Here is a 17,986-nt window from a genome sequence, read left to right as displayed (position 1 = left end):
GAAGGTAATCACCTAGGCCAAGGGTCCCCAACCTCCTGGCCATGGACCCAAAGCTTCATCTGTATTTATAGCTGCTCCCATTGGTTGCATTACTGTCTGAGCTCTGCCTCCTGTCGGATCAGCAGTGGCGTTAGATTGTCATAGGAGCGCAAACCCTCTTGTGAACTATGCATGTGAGGGATCTAGGTTGTGTGCTCCTTATGAGAGTCTAGTGCCTGATGATCTGTCACTGTCTCCCATCACCCCCGGATGGAACCATGTAGTTTCAGGAAAACTACTCAGGGTTCCCACTGATGCTATATTATGGTGAATTGTCTAATTATTTCATTATATATTATAATGTAATAATAATGGAAATAAAGTGCACAGTCAATGTAATGTGGCTGAATCATCCTGAAACGATCTACCACTCCACCCCTGGCCTTGGAAAAATTGTCTTCCACTAAACCAGTCTCTGGTGCCAGAAAGGTTGGGGACAGCTGACGTAGGCCAAGGTCACACATCAAGAAGTGCCAGAGCCCAAATCTGAGCCCAGGTGTGGGGACTCCAGGGCCTGTGCTCTCGCCTGCCACACTGGGGTACCCACACAGGCTGATGACACTTGGCCTGGGGTCAGGCTCAGATGGGAGAAGCACACAGGGCAGGGAGGAGGGGTTCCCTGTGGGCAAGTGTCAGAGAGGGAAGCGCGCTACAGGCATCCACACACGGAGTGTTCATTCAGAAGCTTTTCTGGGTGGAAGCACAAGAAAATGTGAACAGCTGTTTCCTCTGGGGAGAGCAGTGGGACAGGATGAGAGGAGTGGCTCTCACTTCCTTTTATGCCGAGATATTTAAGAATAAGTTGTGGGTATTCTCACATTCCTCCCCCAAATACTTCCAGTACACATCTCTTCCTGGAGAGTCATACAGCCACTGTCGCACACAGAGCCACACACCTCACAAAATTGGAAATTAGCAGCAGCATCTCACACTGAGGTCACGGTCACATTTTACCAGTTGTCTGAAAGTGTCTTGCTGCTGATCAGTGTAACATGAGGCCATGTCAGGACCCCAGGCTGAGTCTGGCCATCCTGTCCCTGCAGTCTGTATCACGGCAGCACATTCCCCATTCCTCGGGACCAGCCTGCCTTCGGAGTGTCTGTCCCTGGCCTGATCTGTCCATCTACTGCCCCTCGCTGTGCTCAGCCTGGCCCCAACCCTGAGCTTCCCATGAACTGGAATCACGGCTAGAGTCTGGATTCTGTGAATATCAGCATTTTGCTGGGACTGTCATGGCTGGGGGTATGACGTCACCTGACAGGCAGCCTTCCCGCCACTGGTAGTGCCAGCATTGGCGACAGCACAAGATGGCTTTGTGGTTTGTCCCTGTGTTGTAAAGTCGCATCCACCTTGTGGCTGGACAGTGATCTGGCTGTGGTCATGTTTCGCTGCATTTTTCATTGTACACCTTTTTGGCATTTGCATCACGTATTTATATTCCTGTTAAATATTACCTGGTGTAATCTGAGCTTATTTTTTGTAATTTGCCTCATTAGACTAAAAGCAGCTTTCACTGCTCCTCCCTGTGAGGAGGAAAAGTGAGGGCCCTGGAAGCTCGCTCTCTTGTGTTGAGAAGCAGCAAGAATGTTCTCAGTAGCCAAGGTCGTTGCTGATTTAGGAAGTGCCCCTGGAACCACAGGATGATGTCAGTGATGTCACCACATTAAGGAAGTGCTTTGCTGCTGTTCAATAGTAAAGAGGAAGGAACTTAGCTGGATTGGAGAACTGGCCACTGGCTGGTGGATGCTGACCACGGGCTCAGCGCTGGCTCTGGGCTCAGCGCTGGCTCCCTAGCCCCTCCCTCCAAGTAGGCCAGCCCTGCAGAAAGCAGCCCCAGGCCTGTTCCTTGGAGGCCTGGGAAGGGCCATGATTTCTGTGTGTGAGGTGGAAGGTGGGGTGCCTACAGAGCCTAGTTGTCAGGTGGTCTGGTGCTCACGGATGGAGGAAAGAGCACCAACTCAGGGCAGGGCTGGAATCCACAGGGAAGAGCCACCTGCATCCCGGCACTCTTGACCCCTTTGTAGGTCAGCTGCTTACCTCCTCCCATAGGCCCCACTGTCCCCATTTTACCAATGTGGGAGCAGAAGCTCATAGAGGTCAGGCTGTCACATGGACTCCCACTGCTGGTCAGCGGTGGGGACAAGATTGATCCATCCAGTGCCCTTTCCACTCTCTGGTCTTCCCTCTGCTGACATGCACAGGGTGTGAGAGGTGGTGGCAGTGTTTGGGCCCATGTGGGGTCTTCTCAGGCCCCCAAGGCCTGGCAGCTTTTCATTTTTGCTGAGCTGTCAGACATGTCTGTGTGCCCGCCATTGCCAGACCAAGCCCAGGGACTCATGGAGACCAGGACCTCACCCTGCCTTCCCCACAGGGTCTGTGATGCTCATGTCCCTGTGCAGTCATGCTGCCCACTGAAGAGCCATTTGATGGTAGGGTCCTGTTCCATGTGGTGTAAGATGTAAAAATACATTCGTGGGGGGTTTTTTACTTTTTTTTTTTTTTAAGACAGTCATGCTCTGTTTCCCAGGCCAGAATGCAGTGGTGCGATCTTGGCTCACTGCAATCTCCGCCTCCCTGGTTCAAGCGATTCTCATGCCTCAGCTGGGACTACAGGCATGTGCCACCACGTCCAACTAATTTTTGTATGTTTAGTAGAGACAGGGTTTTTACCCTGGTTGGCCAGGTTGGTCTCGAACTCCTGGTGGCAAGTGATTCAGTCACCTCAGTCTCCCAAAGTCCGTGACGTCATTACAGGCATGGGCCACCACGCCCAGCCTACATTTGTGTTTTTGGTAACTGTAGCTTTCTTCCTCTGTGACCTATCCATGCAGATTAAGGAGGCACTTTAATCAGCACTAGGTGACTGGCAGATGCTGCTTCTGTACTTTCTAGGAAAATTTCAAAGTGTAGCTGATAATTCTGGTTTTCTACCAACTTGATTGCCTTACTTCTTTCACAGTTACATGAAAGTGACCCATTGAAGCATCTTTATTAGAAAATCTTTCACACTTTGTTTTAGGAGCACATTTGGGAAAGGATGTCTCTCCCGCAGCATAGAGCATAGGCATCCAGACTCTGCAGGGCAGTCCCTGGAGCAGACAGGCTGGACTTGAGTGGAAGAGACCCTTGTCTGTCTGAGCTGGGAGAGCTTTCTTGCTCTTCCTTTTATTGTATTTTGAGGGAAACGTTGGGTTTTTCCAGGCTTCCTACTCACCCTCTCCACTTTAGGTTTTTTCTCAGCCAGTGTGACAGACTGGAAAGGATAGAAATAAGGCCTACCTGTGGTTACAGTTCTTGGCCACAGCAAGTGAAGACTTGGGGCTCTTCCAGTGGGGTTTGTAATACAAAAGGCTGCCGTCACCGGAGAAGGTCCGCTCATTTGATGCTACTTCAGTGATGAGCTTAAACTAATAATTCCCGTTCTTCCTTCCAGTGAGTGTCTGGGAGAGAAAGCAACCTGCAGCAGTGCGAGAGTGGCGCATCCGCCAGCACTTGCTTTTTCCCTTGGTCCCTGTGAGCTCTGAACCTTCAGATCCTCAGAGCAGAGCCAAGGTCAGGCTCAGTTGGTCAGAAGGGCCCATTCAGGCCTGTCTCACAACGACATCTGTGTTCACTGTCATGTGCATGGGCACAAGAGGCCCTTTGTGGAGCTGAGTTGCTGTCACCAAGGCAAGAATATCTCTGCTGGAATCCTCCCTCGAAACTCAGACCTGCTGTGTGTAGCTCAGCTGATGTTCAGGGATGGTGGCCAAGAATTCTGCCATCTGCAGAACTGAGAGCTGTACATCCGTTTATAAAAACCACAGCGTTCAGGGGAATACCCTTTGTCTTAATTTCCACATTGATGTGGTGAGCTATGATGTGGTGAGCCGGTATATGCAAGCTGTGCATTATTCTAGCAGTGTCGGTTATGGTAGACATAAACATGTACATTTGCATTTGAAGCTAGTCTGGCCTTGCAGATGTGCTAGAAAGCTCAGAGGACAAAGGAGGCCTCACTAATCCAGCAGGTCCAGTTCAGAGCCCCACGCCCACTCTTCCCTCCAACCTGTGTGTAACAGGCACAGTGGCTGTGCAACCCAGTACCAGCTTCCCTGCCAGGATGGGGCTTGATTACTAGAGTACTTTTTTTGGGGTGGGGTGGGATATGAGCCTTCCACTTGATTCGTTTGTGGTTTCCATTTGGTAGTAAATGGAAGATGTCAGAAATGCAGTATTTGTTATAAAGCAAGGGTTTTGTGAACCATGCCTCAGAGATTCCTTATCAGGAAAGAGGCTGGGCTGGAGTGGTTAATGATTTGGATGGGAGTGCTCTGATCAGTTCAGAAGAGTCCCCCTAGAACTGTCTGGCTTCCCTTATTCTCTTCCATGTGGATGGTGACATCTTATTGAACATAGGAAAGCCCAAACTTGAGAGTTCTGATTGGCATAGATGTAGCTTGGGAACAAAGCCAATAAAAAATAGACTTTTTGTTTTGGTGTATTATTAAGAAATCAAGTTGTTAAGGATTGAGGACTTTTCATTACCCTCTTGCTTTATTTCTGTAGAAACACTATGGAAAATATTTGGCCAGGCGCGATGGCTCACGCCTGTAATCCCAGCACTTTGGGAGGCCGAGGCAGGTGGGTCACAAGGTCAAGAGATGAAGACCGTGCTGGCCAACATGGTGAAACCCTGTGTCTACTAAAAAATACGAAAATTAGCTGGGCGTCATGGCATGCACCTGTAGTCACAGCTACTCGGGAGGCTGAGGCAGGAGAATCGCTTAAACCCAGGAGGCAAAGGTTGTAGTGAGCCAAGATTGCGCCACTGCACTCCAGCCTGGCAACAGAGTGAGATTCCATCTCAAAAACAAAAACAAAACAACTTTGGAAAATATAATTGAGTGATACACTAGGATGGGATTTGACTTTATTTCATTTAGAAAAATACATTTGTTTGCTAAGAACATAGCAGAGAAGAAGAAGAAGAAAAGAAAAATACATTTGTGTTTTTATAGCTGCACCTTTCTGGCCTGTCCATGCAGATTAGAGGAGGCCCATGAGGCACTGGTTGCTGGTTTTTTCAAAGTAAATTTATCACTATATGTTTTGTGTGTTTTAAAGAATTTCATGATAGGGTGATGCCTCTGCTTGGCAACCTCACATGGTAGAGAAGTTCCCAGTCTCCTGCCCAGCCCCAACTCAGCCCTCTGCCCAGAAGCAGCCTCTTCCTGCCTCCCCTGGTTCTGTGGATCACGTCTGTGGCCTGAATTGCATTTAGGCCCCTTCCTCTGTTTTATTCACCATAGCCATGGCCCAGCCATCTGAAAGCCTCTTTTGTCAGTAATTATTCCCAGCCGTTTAGTTTCTCCCAAAGAGGAAAACCCTAAGAAGCAAACGTAGATTGGAAAGTAAGGCAGAAGCAACACCTAGGTGAGTAAATCCTGATAGTTAGGTTTCCTAGAATAGATATAATGAAAGAAGGAAGTAAACTAATACACAATTAGAACATTCATTCATTCATTCATTCATTCATTCATTTATTGAGATGCAATCTTGTTCTTTCACCTAGGCTGGAGTACAGTGGTGTGATCTTGGCTCACCGCAACCTCTGCCTCCTGTGTTCAACTGATCTGCATGCCTCAGCCTCCCAAGTAGTTGGGATTACAGGTGCCTGCCACCACGCCTGGCTAAATTTTGTATTTTTAGTAGAGATGGGGTTTCACCAAATTGGCCAGGCTGGTCTCAAACTCCCGGCTTCAGGTGATGCACCTATCTCAGCCTCTCAAAGTGCTGGGATTACAGGCATGAGCTGCCATGCCTGGCACAATTAGAGCATTTTAAAATGACCCATTAACCATGAAATTGAATTCTGTAGCTGTCTATCTGTCCATCTGTCGACCTGCACATGTACGTCTCCATGCATGCATGTAAGCCTCTACCCAACAGGTGTGTGTCAGCCAGGGGTGAGTACTACAAGGGAAAGGTCTGGAGTCTGACGCAGCATCAGGATGGAGGGGAAGGACCAGGTCGGGGAAGCCGAGCTCTGAATACTAAAGAGGAGGTGGGTGTGCTGAGGGAACAGCATGCACAGAGACCCAGGAGGAGGGCAGGGTGAGGAACCAGCTAAAGCAGTGGCTTCAGGCCTCTCAGAGGGCAGGTCTTGCTCTGAGAGTTTTAGAGAAGCTGTAGATCCTTCCTGAAATGGGGCAGAGGTGGGCACATACTTCCAGAACTCTACAGTAATTTCTGGAGGCATTCAGACTCCCTCATCCATGCAAACATCCCAATGGCTGTGACGCCCCATCACCATGGTTTATGGTGTGACTGTCAAGACTCCATTTGGAGTTTGCTATATCAGCTAGGACTTCATGTCTCATTCATTCAATAAAAACTGTCTTTGAGGCAGGGCGCGGTGCCTCCAGCCTGTAATACCAACCCTTTGGGAGGCCGAGGCAGGTGGATCACCTGAGGTCAGAAGTTTGAAACCAGTCTGGCCAGCATGATGAAACCCCATCTCTACTAAAAATACAAAAATTAGCCAGGCTTGGTGGTGGACACATGTAATCCCAGCTACTTAGAAGGCTGAGGCAGAGGAATCACTGGAACCTGGGAGGCGGAGGTTGCAGGGAGCCAAGATGGTGGCATTGCACTCCAGCCTGGACTGACAACAGCAAGACTCCATCTCAAAAAACAAAAACGAAAACAAAGCTGTCTTTCCAGGAGCTGCTTAGAACTGTTTAAACTAGCTAAGTATACAGCAAAAATGTCTGCATGCGTGTTTGCATTTTTATCTGCATTTCTTTCTAGTCAGTGTACAGAGGTGCTTACAAAACAGAAATGTTTAGGGTCACTGCAGAAATGGGCGGGCTTAATTTTCCATGATCTCATAGTAACACTACGAGAGGCAAAGGTCAACTCTTAAACGTTGGTGTGCCTGGAGTGAAGTCCTTGGTCTCCATATGCCCTGCACCTGTTTGAAGGATGACTCTTTGGTTCATCTGTTCAAGAGCTATACTTTGAGTCTTTGAGTTAGTTCCTTTTTTGGAGCACTGCAGATCTGCAGTGAAGACTGAGGTTCTGATCCTCTTGAAGCTTGACGGCTGGGGTTTGCACACCCAAAGGCATCTTCTCTTGGGCGGTTCCAGGGGCTTCTGTTGTTGAGAAGCTGCGTTTGGCTGTCACTTGATTTTAACATAAAAGTGTTTGTAAGCCTTTCCTTTCCTCTGCCTGCATTGTTGGGCCGCTGCGGGACCTTGAGGGTTTGAGATGGGAATGGGATCTGGTGTGTCTGGGAAACTGCTGTGCAGGAGCTCTATTGGCCTTGTCTTTTGCGTATGATGACTTGGTCTTCTCCGACAGCTACCTCTCCGCGAGTGTCCTCCGAGCTGGAGCAAGCCCGGCCCCAGACTAGTGGAGAAGAGGAGCTTCAGCTTCAGCTGGCACTTGCCATGAGCAGAGAAGTGGCTGAGCAGGTCAGTGCCCCAGGCAGGTCTGCACTGCATTGACTGCCCATGCTCAGGGCGGCGTGTGGCCCACTGGGAGGACAATGGGAGAAACAGCCCTGTCTTCAAAACAGTTCAGATATGCTTGCTGAGATGGCATTTCATGCTGCCATAAGTGTGTATTCTTGTTACCCACCGTCCCTCCCCAGTCAGGGAGGGAGCCCATGCAAAGTTACATTTAGGAAAAGTTTTCCAGGAAGTTGTTCCCAAGGAAAGAAACCAGTTAAAAAAGCTTCCCGGAAACACTCGCACAGACACAGCCATGCCTGGGCTTTCCCGGAGTTAGCTGAAGCTGCACAGGTTCCTTGAAGGGTGGCTGCAGGACGAGCTCAGGAATGCAGGCCTGAGGGGCAGGAACCAGCCTAGCCCCTGCCAAGCACTTTGGTGACTGTAGCAAGAGATTTGCAGAAAAACAGAGGCTGGGAGGAAATGCTCCCGAAATGAGAGTGCTTATGTTTCAACGACGGAACTATGTGTAGTTGTAATTTTCTTCAGTTCTCATTTTTCTTTTCTTTTTCCTTTTCCTCTTCTCTTTTCTTCTGTTTTTGAGATAGCCTCACTCTTGTCACCCAGGCTGGAGTGTAGTGGTGCAATCTTGGCTCGCTGCGACCTCTGCCTGCCAGGTTCAAGTGATTCTCGTGCCTCAGCCTCCTGAGTAGCTAGGGCTACAGGTGCCTGCTACCATGACTGGCTAATTTTTGTATATTTAGTGGAATCAGGGTTTCACCATGTTGGCTAGGCTGGTCTCAAACTTAAAACCTCAAGTGATCTGCACACCTCAGCCTCCCAAAGTGCTGGGATTACAGGCGTGAGCCACCGTGCCCCGCCCCCATTTTTTTAGTAAGCACGCATTACTTTAAAACAGGGAGAAGGGAAAGGAGTAATTAGAGTGGCCTTACAAATTGTCATGCCTTTGGTTGCAGATATCAGGGCTGTCTCCACTGACCTTTGGTTAAAAAAGGTAGATGGAACCAGGGGGCAGCACAGGGATTCCTCTCCTTTAGAAGCTGGAGTTCAGAGAGGGATACTAGGGACAGTTAGATTTGAGTACAGACAAGCTTGTCCTGGCATTGTTTGTGTGTCTATAACTGGCAACATTCTAAAGCTCAGTGACAGCGGGCAGTCTCAGTCGTGACCTTTCTGTCCCTGCAGTGGGAAACAGGCTGCCAGTAGCTGCCCATGTGGATGCATGCGGCTCCATGGCACCCCAGGAGGAATGTGCATGGTGGTAGCGTCTACTGAGAAGCACAGGGGCAGACAGACAGTTAGAGCCCCTTTTAGTTAATGTTTATAATTAAAGGGAACAAGTTAAAACTCCTGTGCTGATCAGTGGTGGGATTGTCCCTGTGAATAGCCACTGTGTGCCAGCCTGGGCAATGTAGTAAGACCCTGTCTCTTAAAAATAAGAAAAGAAAAAACATAAGGAATTTATTTATATTTAATTATTATATAAAACCTTAGGACAACCCTGTCTTTTGCCTATGGTGACTTTGCCTTAAAAAAGATAGTGAATCATTTCTGTTAGGAGTCATAGAAATAGGCAGCCATTTTCCGGAAGCCATTTCCACACAGTGGAGATGGAATGATATGTCATTTTTATCCTCTTTCTAATTCCTTTTTGAGTTGTTAGATTTGTGTTTTATAAGGATGCACATTGCTTCTATAAGTAGAAAGAATTTATAAAGCCGCTTTCATTTTGAGAAAAAAAGATTTTAGATTAAGCGTCCCCTTTCCCCAGTTCGGTGGTACCTGAGCTACAGTCTCCCTGGCGTGACCCCAAGGGGTTGAAGTCACAAGAGTCGCAATGAGGGAGGAGCCTTCTGGGTATACACACATTCAGGATTTGAAAGTAATTGTGTTTTACAAATAGTTTTGAAATCTTCCTTTGAAATACTGCATCATACAATGTGCATTTCCTGTTTCTGGCCAGCGTGGTTTTGTTCTGTCCAGCAATGTTATTACAATTACCAGTTTGCATTGTCCCTCTACAGGAAGAACGCCTCAGGCGGGGTGATGACCTCAGATTACAGATGGCCCTGGAAGAAAGCCGAAGGGACACAGTTAAAATTCCAAAAAAGAAAGAGGTAAGAGCTTGCTGGGAGGGTAGCTGTTTCACACGGTCCTGTAGTTGTTGCCCCAGTGTCCCCACCCAACTTGCCTGGTGGGCGTGATGCACAGCAAGTTCTCAGCAGATAACCCTCATGCCTGTAGTGAGCAAGAGCCAGGTGAGCAGGCGACTGAAAGCACACTTGAACTAACCAGGAGACAATGTCCCAATGCCTCAGTCTGCTCGTTTGTAAAATGGAGGTGATGATAGCGCCTGCCTCCTGCAGCTGTGGCTACAGCAGCTGTCAAGTGAGCTACGTGCCAGTGGCTTCAGAACACTTTCCTGCCCCAGGATGTGCCCCCAGTAGTGCTGGTTGCCTGGTCAGCACTGTGCCAGGCTTCCTGCTTTGATGTAGAGGTGACCAGGACATGGCTGTGCTCTTGACGAGCTCATCATCATCTAGTCAAGACCCAGACCCCTCCTCACACCACAGGCCCCAGGGCTCCATTGGCCTCCCCTGTTACAGTGCTGCTGTGGCTGGTGGAGCCCCTCACTCCTGACTAGATGATGATGATGATCCCTGGTGACACATGTGGTGGTCTTGGGAGTAGGCAGCATGCAGGCAACCCTAGGAGGAGGGCCCTTAGGCTGGCCCTGGATGGTGACTGGCAGGTGGGAGGGATGGTGTTCTGGAGGACATCCACAGCCTGGGCAGAAAGAAGCCAGTATTAGCCTGGAAAAGTTTGTGGAGCCCTGAGGTCTGTGAGGTCTGTTGGGGCATTTGGCAGACAGTAAATAGCTTGTTGTGACTGGAGAGCTGGCGGGACGGGGAGGGAGATGGGACGGCTCAGTTTCCAAGTTCTCGGCACCTCCTAGAGGGCTTCACTGGAGGAAGAGGTACGAGTGGGTGATATTTATGGCTAGTTTATGGGTATTTGCTGTAACTGTAGCAAAGTAAAATCTATTCCGTTCTCTTTCTCTTAAAAGCGTGGCTCTCTCCCACAGCAGACTACGCTGTTGGATTTAATGGATGCTCTCCCCAGCTCAGGCCCTGCAGCCCAGAAAGCGGAGCCCTGGGGCCCGTCGGCCTCCACTAACCAGACCAATCCCTGGGGCGGTCCAGCGGCTCCTGCGAGCAGTTCGGACCCCTGGCCATCATTTGGTAAAGACCCCATCACTGGTCTCCCGTGCTTGCCTGCTGGATGGGTGAGGGGCAGGGCCATGCTTCTTGCTGTCTCTCACCTAGTTGGGTCTAGTGGATTGTGTTGGGTGTCCAGGCTCCTCCAGCTCTCAGCAGTGACATCCAACCGGCCCTCACCCCCCTCCTTGAGAATGGTGGCCTGGTGTTCTCTCTGTTTTGAATGGTTTTCTGCTTTGGGAGAAGGAAGTTGATTTCCCCTCAGCCTCCCACTTGCATCAGAAATGCCTTGTGCCTTCTCTGGGACACGTTTCAACTCTTGAAGCCTCAGCATTGCGCCCAGCACCCCAGCTTAAGGAACCGTAATACACAGCGTGGAATATCCAAATCAAGCTGCTGTAATTAGCTGGAAATGATGATGTGCTTACCACCACTGCTGATGAAAAGGGGATACATTTGCTATAATTCTTACTTGTTACTTAAAACAGTAGGAAAAAATCCATTTAAGAGGCTAAATGAATATTTTAAAGTTTTGCTTAACGTGAAATGTAAGAAAGTTCAAAATGTGAGCGTGACACAACTGGTTTGATCTGGCTGATGATCTTGGGTGCATGAGTTTCTTAATCACTGGGGAGGAGCGTGGCCCAACAGGCTTTGTGAAGGCTTCCTGGCTCGGTGCCCTTGGAGGCCCCTCCTGGTGCTCTAAACCCTACTGGGCATGGCTGACCTGTGGGCTTTCTGTTTGGGAACTTTGTATATTTTGTGGCATCTTGCCTGTATCTCTTGGAGTCTCTGCTTCTCTCAGTTAGAACCGTCTCTTGTGTTCAGCTCGTCTCCCTAGATGTTTGCTGAAATGTACCAAATGACAGGTTGTGTTCCGCTGGGCATGACCCCTGAGACAGCAGGTGATTATTGTCGCTGTTGTCTGTTGTCAGGGCCCTGCTCAGGAGCGGGCAGGACAGGAACACAGTACAGTAGTCATACTGTGTAGTCCAGGCCTCAGTGGAGGGTGAGAGCATCCTGGGGTGCGATGAGATGGAGTATAGGAGTCCAGGGAGTGTAAGGCAAGCATTTTGGAGGACGGCTACTTCTGTTGGGTCCGCAGGGAAGAGAAGGTGGCCAGGCACCAAGAGGCAGGGAGTTCCCTGTAGAAAAATCAGTGTGTGAGAAGCAGAGGGGTATGGAGTGGTGGAGTAGGTGCAGATGCTGCTGCCCACCTAGGAATGCCACCCACGTGAATCTGCCCTCCTAAATTTTAAGAAATTGAGATAAAATTCACCATTTCAACCATTTTTTTGATACAGAGTCTCACTGTGTCGCCCAGGCTGGAATGCAGTGGCATGATCTCGGCTCACTGCAACCGTCGCCTCCTGGGTTCAAACAATTCTCCTGCCTCATCCTCCTGAGTAGCTGGGATTACAGGTGTGCGCCAACACACCCGGCTAGTTTTTGTATTTTTAGTAGAGATGGGGTTTCACCATGTTGGCTAGGCTGGCCTGGAACTCCTGACCTCAAGTGATCTGCCAGCCTCGGCCCCCCTCAGTTCTGGGATTACAGCCGTGAGCCACCACACCCGGCCTATTTCAACCATTTTAAAGTGGATATTTGAGTGATTTTCAGCACATTCACAATGTTATGCAGCCACCAACACCTATCTAATTCCAGAACATTTCCTTCACCTCAGAAAGGAACTGCATGCCTAGCCCCTGGCAACCACTGATGTGCTTTCTATCTCCAGGGATTCTCTCTGGACATTTCATAGAAACAGAGTTGTGCACTATGTGGGCTTTTGTGCCTGGCATATTTCATTTGGCATCATGTTTTCAAGGCTCGTCGGTGTTGTAGCATGTGTCAGTCCTTCATGACTTCCTGTGGATGAATAATATTCCTTTGCATGGATCTACAACACCTTGTTTAACCATTCAGCAATTGATGTGGAATTTGGGCCGTTTCCACATTTTGGCTGTTATAAATGCAGTTTTTTTTTAAAGAGAAGATAGAAACCTGGATTTTTGAAATCTATTAGTGTTTAAATGTTGGCTGTGAATTTTTAAAATTAAGAATATGGTTGGAGCTAATTAAAAGCTATCTGAGGATGGGTACATGTGGCTTGTTGCCTGCCAGTTTGCCATCTCTTGCCACTTGCCCAACCCAGGACCTTCTTGGTTCTGACGCACTTGGCGTTATTACCAGTGACTTGGGGAAGAGACAGGCCACCAAAGCCCAAAGACATTGTTAGTAGGTTTGGGGCACGCTCAGTGCTTATGGCACCATGTCCTATACTTGTCACACCATCCTGGACTGCTGCAAGGTCCTTCTGTGGCCCTGGCATGTCTTGGAAAAGTCACTGTAAATTTCAATCTGGAGACATAGCCACTGTTAAAATGTTAGCTCGTCTGCTTCCTGTCTTTTTTTCTAGGCATTATGTTTTTACTTAGTCGAGGCTGTATTTTATATATAATTACATGTGTGTGTATGTGTGTATTTCAATTTGTAGTGTCATGAGCAGTTCTTGGCATCGTTAGAAATTCTGAACAATACCAGGCTGTACCATCATTCACTAAGCAGCCTGGTAATGTTCATAGGAGTGTTTTGCAGTTCTAAGCACCCTGCTTTAAATAGAAAAATACATTAAAGTCACAGTGTTCTTTTAATTTTCCGTGGTGGTGCTGACCAGCTCTGCAGGAGAATGGCCCTCTGCTAGCTCCTGCATTTGCTGAAGCATGTTAGCACACCTTCCGCTTCCACGTTCTGTCAGCACAGCTTCAGAGCAAGACCGTGGTATGATTTATTGTTTAGCATCTAGTTAAATCCAATAGTGCACATTTTCAGGGTCACCCCTCCATTCTGAGACACATTCATATATTAGAAAGATTGGAGTCTCTTCCTGTAACACTGTTAGCTGTGCCCTCTGGATGAAAGAAACACTGTTTTGAAAGCCACCATTTGTAGTGAGCCCCATCATTACCAGTTCTTTCCAAGCAGCACTAGGGGCAGCTTGGCTAAGTGGCCTTGGGAGGAAATGCTCCAGGCTGAAAGGAGGGAGGTTGAAGCCTGCCAGGTCACTGGGGCACTTCCTCCTCTATTCCAGACACACAAAGCAGCCACCTGGTCTGAGGAGGGCTCACAGCCTGCTGATTCAGAAGACCTTGGCTGGCTGGAGCCCTCTCTCTGCACTCCCGCCCACCACCCGGGCTGGGACAGAAGCTGCCTTCCGCCATGGCAGCAGCAGGTGGTGCTGCTGGCTTCCTGGTGACCTCTGCACAGCTCAGTTCTTCTGTGACCCCTTAGTTGTGACTGCTTCCCTCTGCACATGAATATTCATCTGTGAGGCTTGGGATGAGCCAGGCTGGCGGGTGGGAGGCGACCAGGACACAGGCTCCCTGTGAAGAAGAGGCCGGAAACTGCTTGATCTTTCAAACCTTGGTTCCATCTTCCTTTCCTCTCATTCACTTGAGCTTTCAACAAGCATTGATCGGGTGTTTGGCATGGCCTGGACCCTGCCAAGGATGTGGAGGGAGAGAGCACAGAGAGAAGCCTTGCAGCAAATCTATCCATTCATAGAGGAGGAGCATGCCCAGTGCCTCCCCGAGCCAGCAGGCATTCCCTGAGGGCACAGCTAGCCTCAGGGAGTGCTCGTGACTTTGTGATTTTGTCTGTGAGTCACGTTTGAAGAAAGCAAGGTACCGTAGTGTATGGTCTTCCATGACTCCCCTGCACACAGCAAAGAAGGAGGTCACACTGACCATGGTACTGTGTATATGTGTCTGGGGGGCTTTGCCCATCTGTGTAATCTGAATTCACCCCAGCAGTTTGCTGTGTCCTGAACACACAGATAGGTCCCCAGCGTCACTTGCAGGATGCAAAACTAGACAGAGCTCACCCATGCCAAGCAGCTTGTCCATGATTACCTGGATGATTTGGAGGTGATCAGGGTTTGATCCAAGCACATACTTCACTCCACATCCAAAGCTGTCTGAGATGTGACCAACTTTGTTTATATAGGCTATAGAAGTAGGGGGTTCTTGGCCAGGCGCCGTGGCTCATGCCTGCAATCTCAGCACTTTGGGAGGCTGAGGCAGGTGGATCACGAGGTCAAGAGATCACGACCATCCTGGCCAACACGGTGAAACCCTGTATCTACTAAAAATACAAACATTAGCTAGGTGTGGTGGTATGTGCTTATAGTCCCAGCTACTCGGGAGGCTGAAGCAGGAGAATTCCTTGAACCCGGAAAGTGGAGGTTGCAGTGAGCCGAGATTGCGCCACTGCGCTCACGTCTGGTGACAGAGCAAGAGTCCATCTCAAAAAAAAGGAGTAGGGGTTTCTTTCTGAGCCAAAACTTGTTGGTTTCAACATTGTGCATGATAACAGTTGCTGAGTTAAAAAATTCTTAGCAGTGCTGTTGTTTGTTATTTTAATAACAGATTCCAGAGTGGAAGCAGGGCCCGTAAAGGCTAACTGGAGGTGTCAGAGAGTCTCTGGAATAGTTTCAGGTGGCATTACACTGCAGTGTGGGGTTCTCACGTGGAAGTCTGGTCCATGAGCCCTGGATGGTGGGTCAGCATGCTGCTGGCTCATGGAGAGTGCTTCAGAACTCATACAGTGGAGACACTGCACATGTTGCAGAGTTCCCAGTAGAAAGAATTCTTCCAGAAATGTTGGCCAGGCGTGGTGGCTTATGCCTGTAATCCCTGCACTTTAGGAGGGTGAGTTTGATGGATCACATGAGGCCAAGAGTTCAAGACCAGCCTGGCCAACATAGTGAAACCCCGTCTCTACTAAAAATACAAAAAATTAGTCAGGTGTGTTGGTGGGTGCCTGTGATCCCAGCTACTCGGGAAGCTGAGGCAGGAGAATTGCTTGAACCTGGGAGGCAGAGGTTGCAGTGAGCCAAGATCACACCACTGCACTCCAGCCTGGGCAAGAGTGAGACCCTGCCTCAAAAAAAAAAAAAAAAAAAAAAAATTTTTTTTCTAGAAATGTTAAAATGCCTTGTGTGTTTGTATCTTAAAGATACAAACCTATGGGTTTAAGCTGTGTTTAGAACTTTACTGTCTGAGAGTACGTCTGGATGGAAGGACAGATTCTACTTTTGCAGGCAGCCCAGGTGTGTAGTGACTGAGGTCAGAAAGGTGAAGCCTGGGGCACCTGGGAGTCTGAGCAGAGCTCAGAGACTCCTCTCTGTTTGGTGAGGGTTCTGCAGGGGCTCAGGCAGACTAGATTCCTTTAAATGTCTGATCTTTATATTGTGTCTCGTTGTCTACCTGGCAAACTCTTACGTATTTTTGAAATCATGGCTCAGACATCCCTACTCTGGGAGATGTGGTCACCCTGTCTTCAGGCCTGCCTCTTGCCCTGTCTCCTGCCATTGGTGGCTGCCTGTGACCCGCATGCCGGCTCTAGTGGCTCGCTGTGTTTCTGTCTCAGAGGGAGGGGCCGTCCTGGGGCCAGGCCTGGGGACTGCTGATGAGATGCTGCTTGGATGGAGCAAGATGACTGTGGGAGGCCGGAGCTCGCCTCCACTACGCATCTGCCCACTCAGGCCTGTGGGTATGAGCTGGGCCCTCAGATGGCGCCTCACTTGTGGGAAGGGCTTGGTGAGGGGTCTGGGTGCACCCAGAGCTCAGTGTTTCTTATGCATCCTGGCTGCCCATTCGAATAATCTCAGGAGCTTCTAAAAACTCAAATGCGCAGGCCGACCCCAGAATCTGAGTGTATGGAGAGGACAGCATCAGTATTTTACTAAAATCCCTAAGAGCTTCCCAAGAAGAGGCATGGTTGAGAACCTAGACTAGTCTGGTGCCCCCTGAGTGCCAGGGTGCGTGAATACCACTAAGTCTAAGACACCTGAAAGCTCCATGTCTTAGATCATCAGGATGGAGATTATGGGCCACTCTTATCGGGTTGTGTTTCTGAGCCCCTGAACCAGACATTCATCCAGAACCTGTTACAAGTGGTCACTGAACTCCAGTGTGCAGAGATGCAGATAAACTGCAAAGTCTCTGCCAGCCTGAGGTCCTGTGGTTCCCTTGATCCTTGTGACCTCTCTTCAATCCCTAGTTAGTGATGAAGCACCCCCTCCGTGTGTTAGGCTTGGTTCTCGGGGATGGGGAGCAAAGCAGACCCAGCCCCTATTCTCTTGGAGCACATGCTTTGGAAAGGGGGACAGATGCAGTCTTACATACACACAAGTGGTGTGAGTGCCCTGCTTTGAGCTGGGTTTAGAGTGGGGAATGCATGGCGGGCTGGCATGGTGGCTGCAGGGTGGGGGCCAGGCCTTCCCGGCAAGCTCCCCACACAGTGTGTCAGGGGAGGCAGTTTGGTCAACATGTGATGCTGCCCTCAGCTTGACCAGTGGCTAGGAGGTGACCACCAAGAGTCAGACCCCCTTTACTGTGCTTTCCACCCCAGAAGCTCAAGCCTCTGCTCTGGCACGCACAGTGGCTGCCTTGGGTACCCACCTCATAGTCCAGTTCACACAGCCCAGGAGATAGAGGATTTCTCTGTAGCTCCAGTACCATTTCTGGGATTTGGGGATGGGGGATTGGAGTTGGGGGCATTTTGCAGATTGACTTTAGCCAGTGGGAACTCTTCTCTGTTGCCAGGGCAGGGTCTGTCCCTCTCAGAGTCTGAATGGGAGTGGGTGAGGGGAGAATTCTCCCAAGGAGAACCAGGGCACCCTTGCAGGAGAAAGCGAGAGTGGGGCCTGGAAGTAACCAGGGCATGGCTCCTGACAAAGGCAAGTGGGAAGGGATGGTAGCTGGGGAGTGGGATAGTGTGCAGGGGGGACGACGCACAGTCAGGGCTGCAGGGGAAGCTGAGGCTCCAGCCTCTGTCATCCAGGCACGGCTGGGCTGTGCGTGAAGAATGTATGTTGGCTCCCCCAGGCTGTGCAGGGAGCCAGAATCAGCCTAGCGCTGGGCCCTAGGTCTTCCTGCGTCCTTGTCACGGCAGCACTGAAGTCACACCACAGCTCTTCGACTGGCAGTTAGCCCTCTCCCTGATGCGTCATTTCCACCATGCCACTTACTTCCAGCTGGGACAGAGAGCTGAGGACCCCCAAGGTGTCCTGTTGCAGGGGGTTAGAGCGAGGGCTTGTCTCCACAGTGTGATTCCAGCAGGAGGCAGGTTCAGTGTCTTGATGGGCCCTTCCCCATGTCAAGCAGAGATGGAACTGGCAAGGGCAGCTTCAGTCCCCGGGGTGGGTGATCTGCATGAGACACTGGAAGATGAGGAGTGAAGTGTCAGAAGGAGCTTCTGGATGGAAACAGT

General features: G+C 49.7%; 1 protein-coding gene across 4 annotated transcripts in view; it reads left to right on the top strand.

The window, feature by feature from the left end:
- The window catches only part of EPN2 (epsin 2), a 93,123-nt gene that overhangs the window by 60,788 nt on the left and 14,349 nt on the right, over nucleotides 1–17,986 (top strand). For 3 of the 4 annotated variants that reach the window (XM_017514887.2, XM_017514886.2, XM_037733588.1), the window contains 3 exons: nucleotides 7,384–7,496; nucleotides 9,518–9,610; nucleotides 10,561–10,735. In XM_017514887.2, the coding sequence (XP_017370376.1) occupies nucleotides 7,384–7,496; nucleotides 9,518–9,610; nucleotides 10,561–10,735 (381 nt within the window). The remainder of the gene's footprint in view (nucleotides 1–7,383; nucleotides 7,497–9,517; nucleotides 9,611–10,560; nucleotides 10,736–17,986) is intronic. The other variant, XM_037733587.1, reaches the window with a different exon arrangement.

Source organism: Cebus imitator, unplaced genomic scaffold, assembly GCF_001604975.1.
Source record: "Cebus imitator isolate Cc_AM_T3 unplaced genomic scaffold, Cebus_imitator-1.0 Scaffold538, whole genome shotgun sequence".
Classification (NCBI taxonomy): Eukaryota; Metazoa; Chordata; class Mammalia; order Primates; family Cebidae; genus Cebus; species Cebus imitator.
The sequence above is the reverse complement of the archived record's forward strand: the minus strand, read 5'-3'. Positions and strand labels throughout refer to the sequence as shown.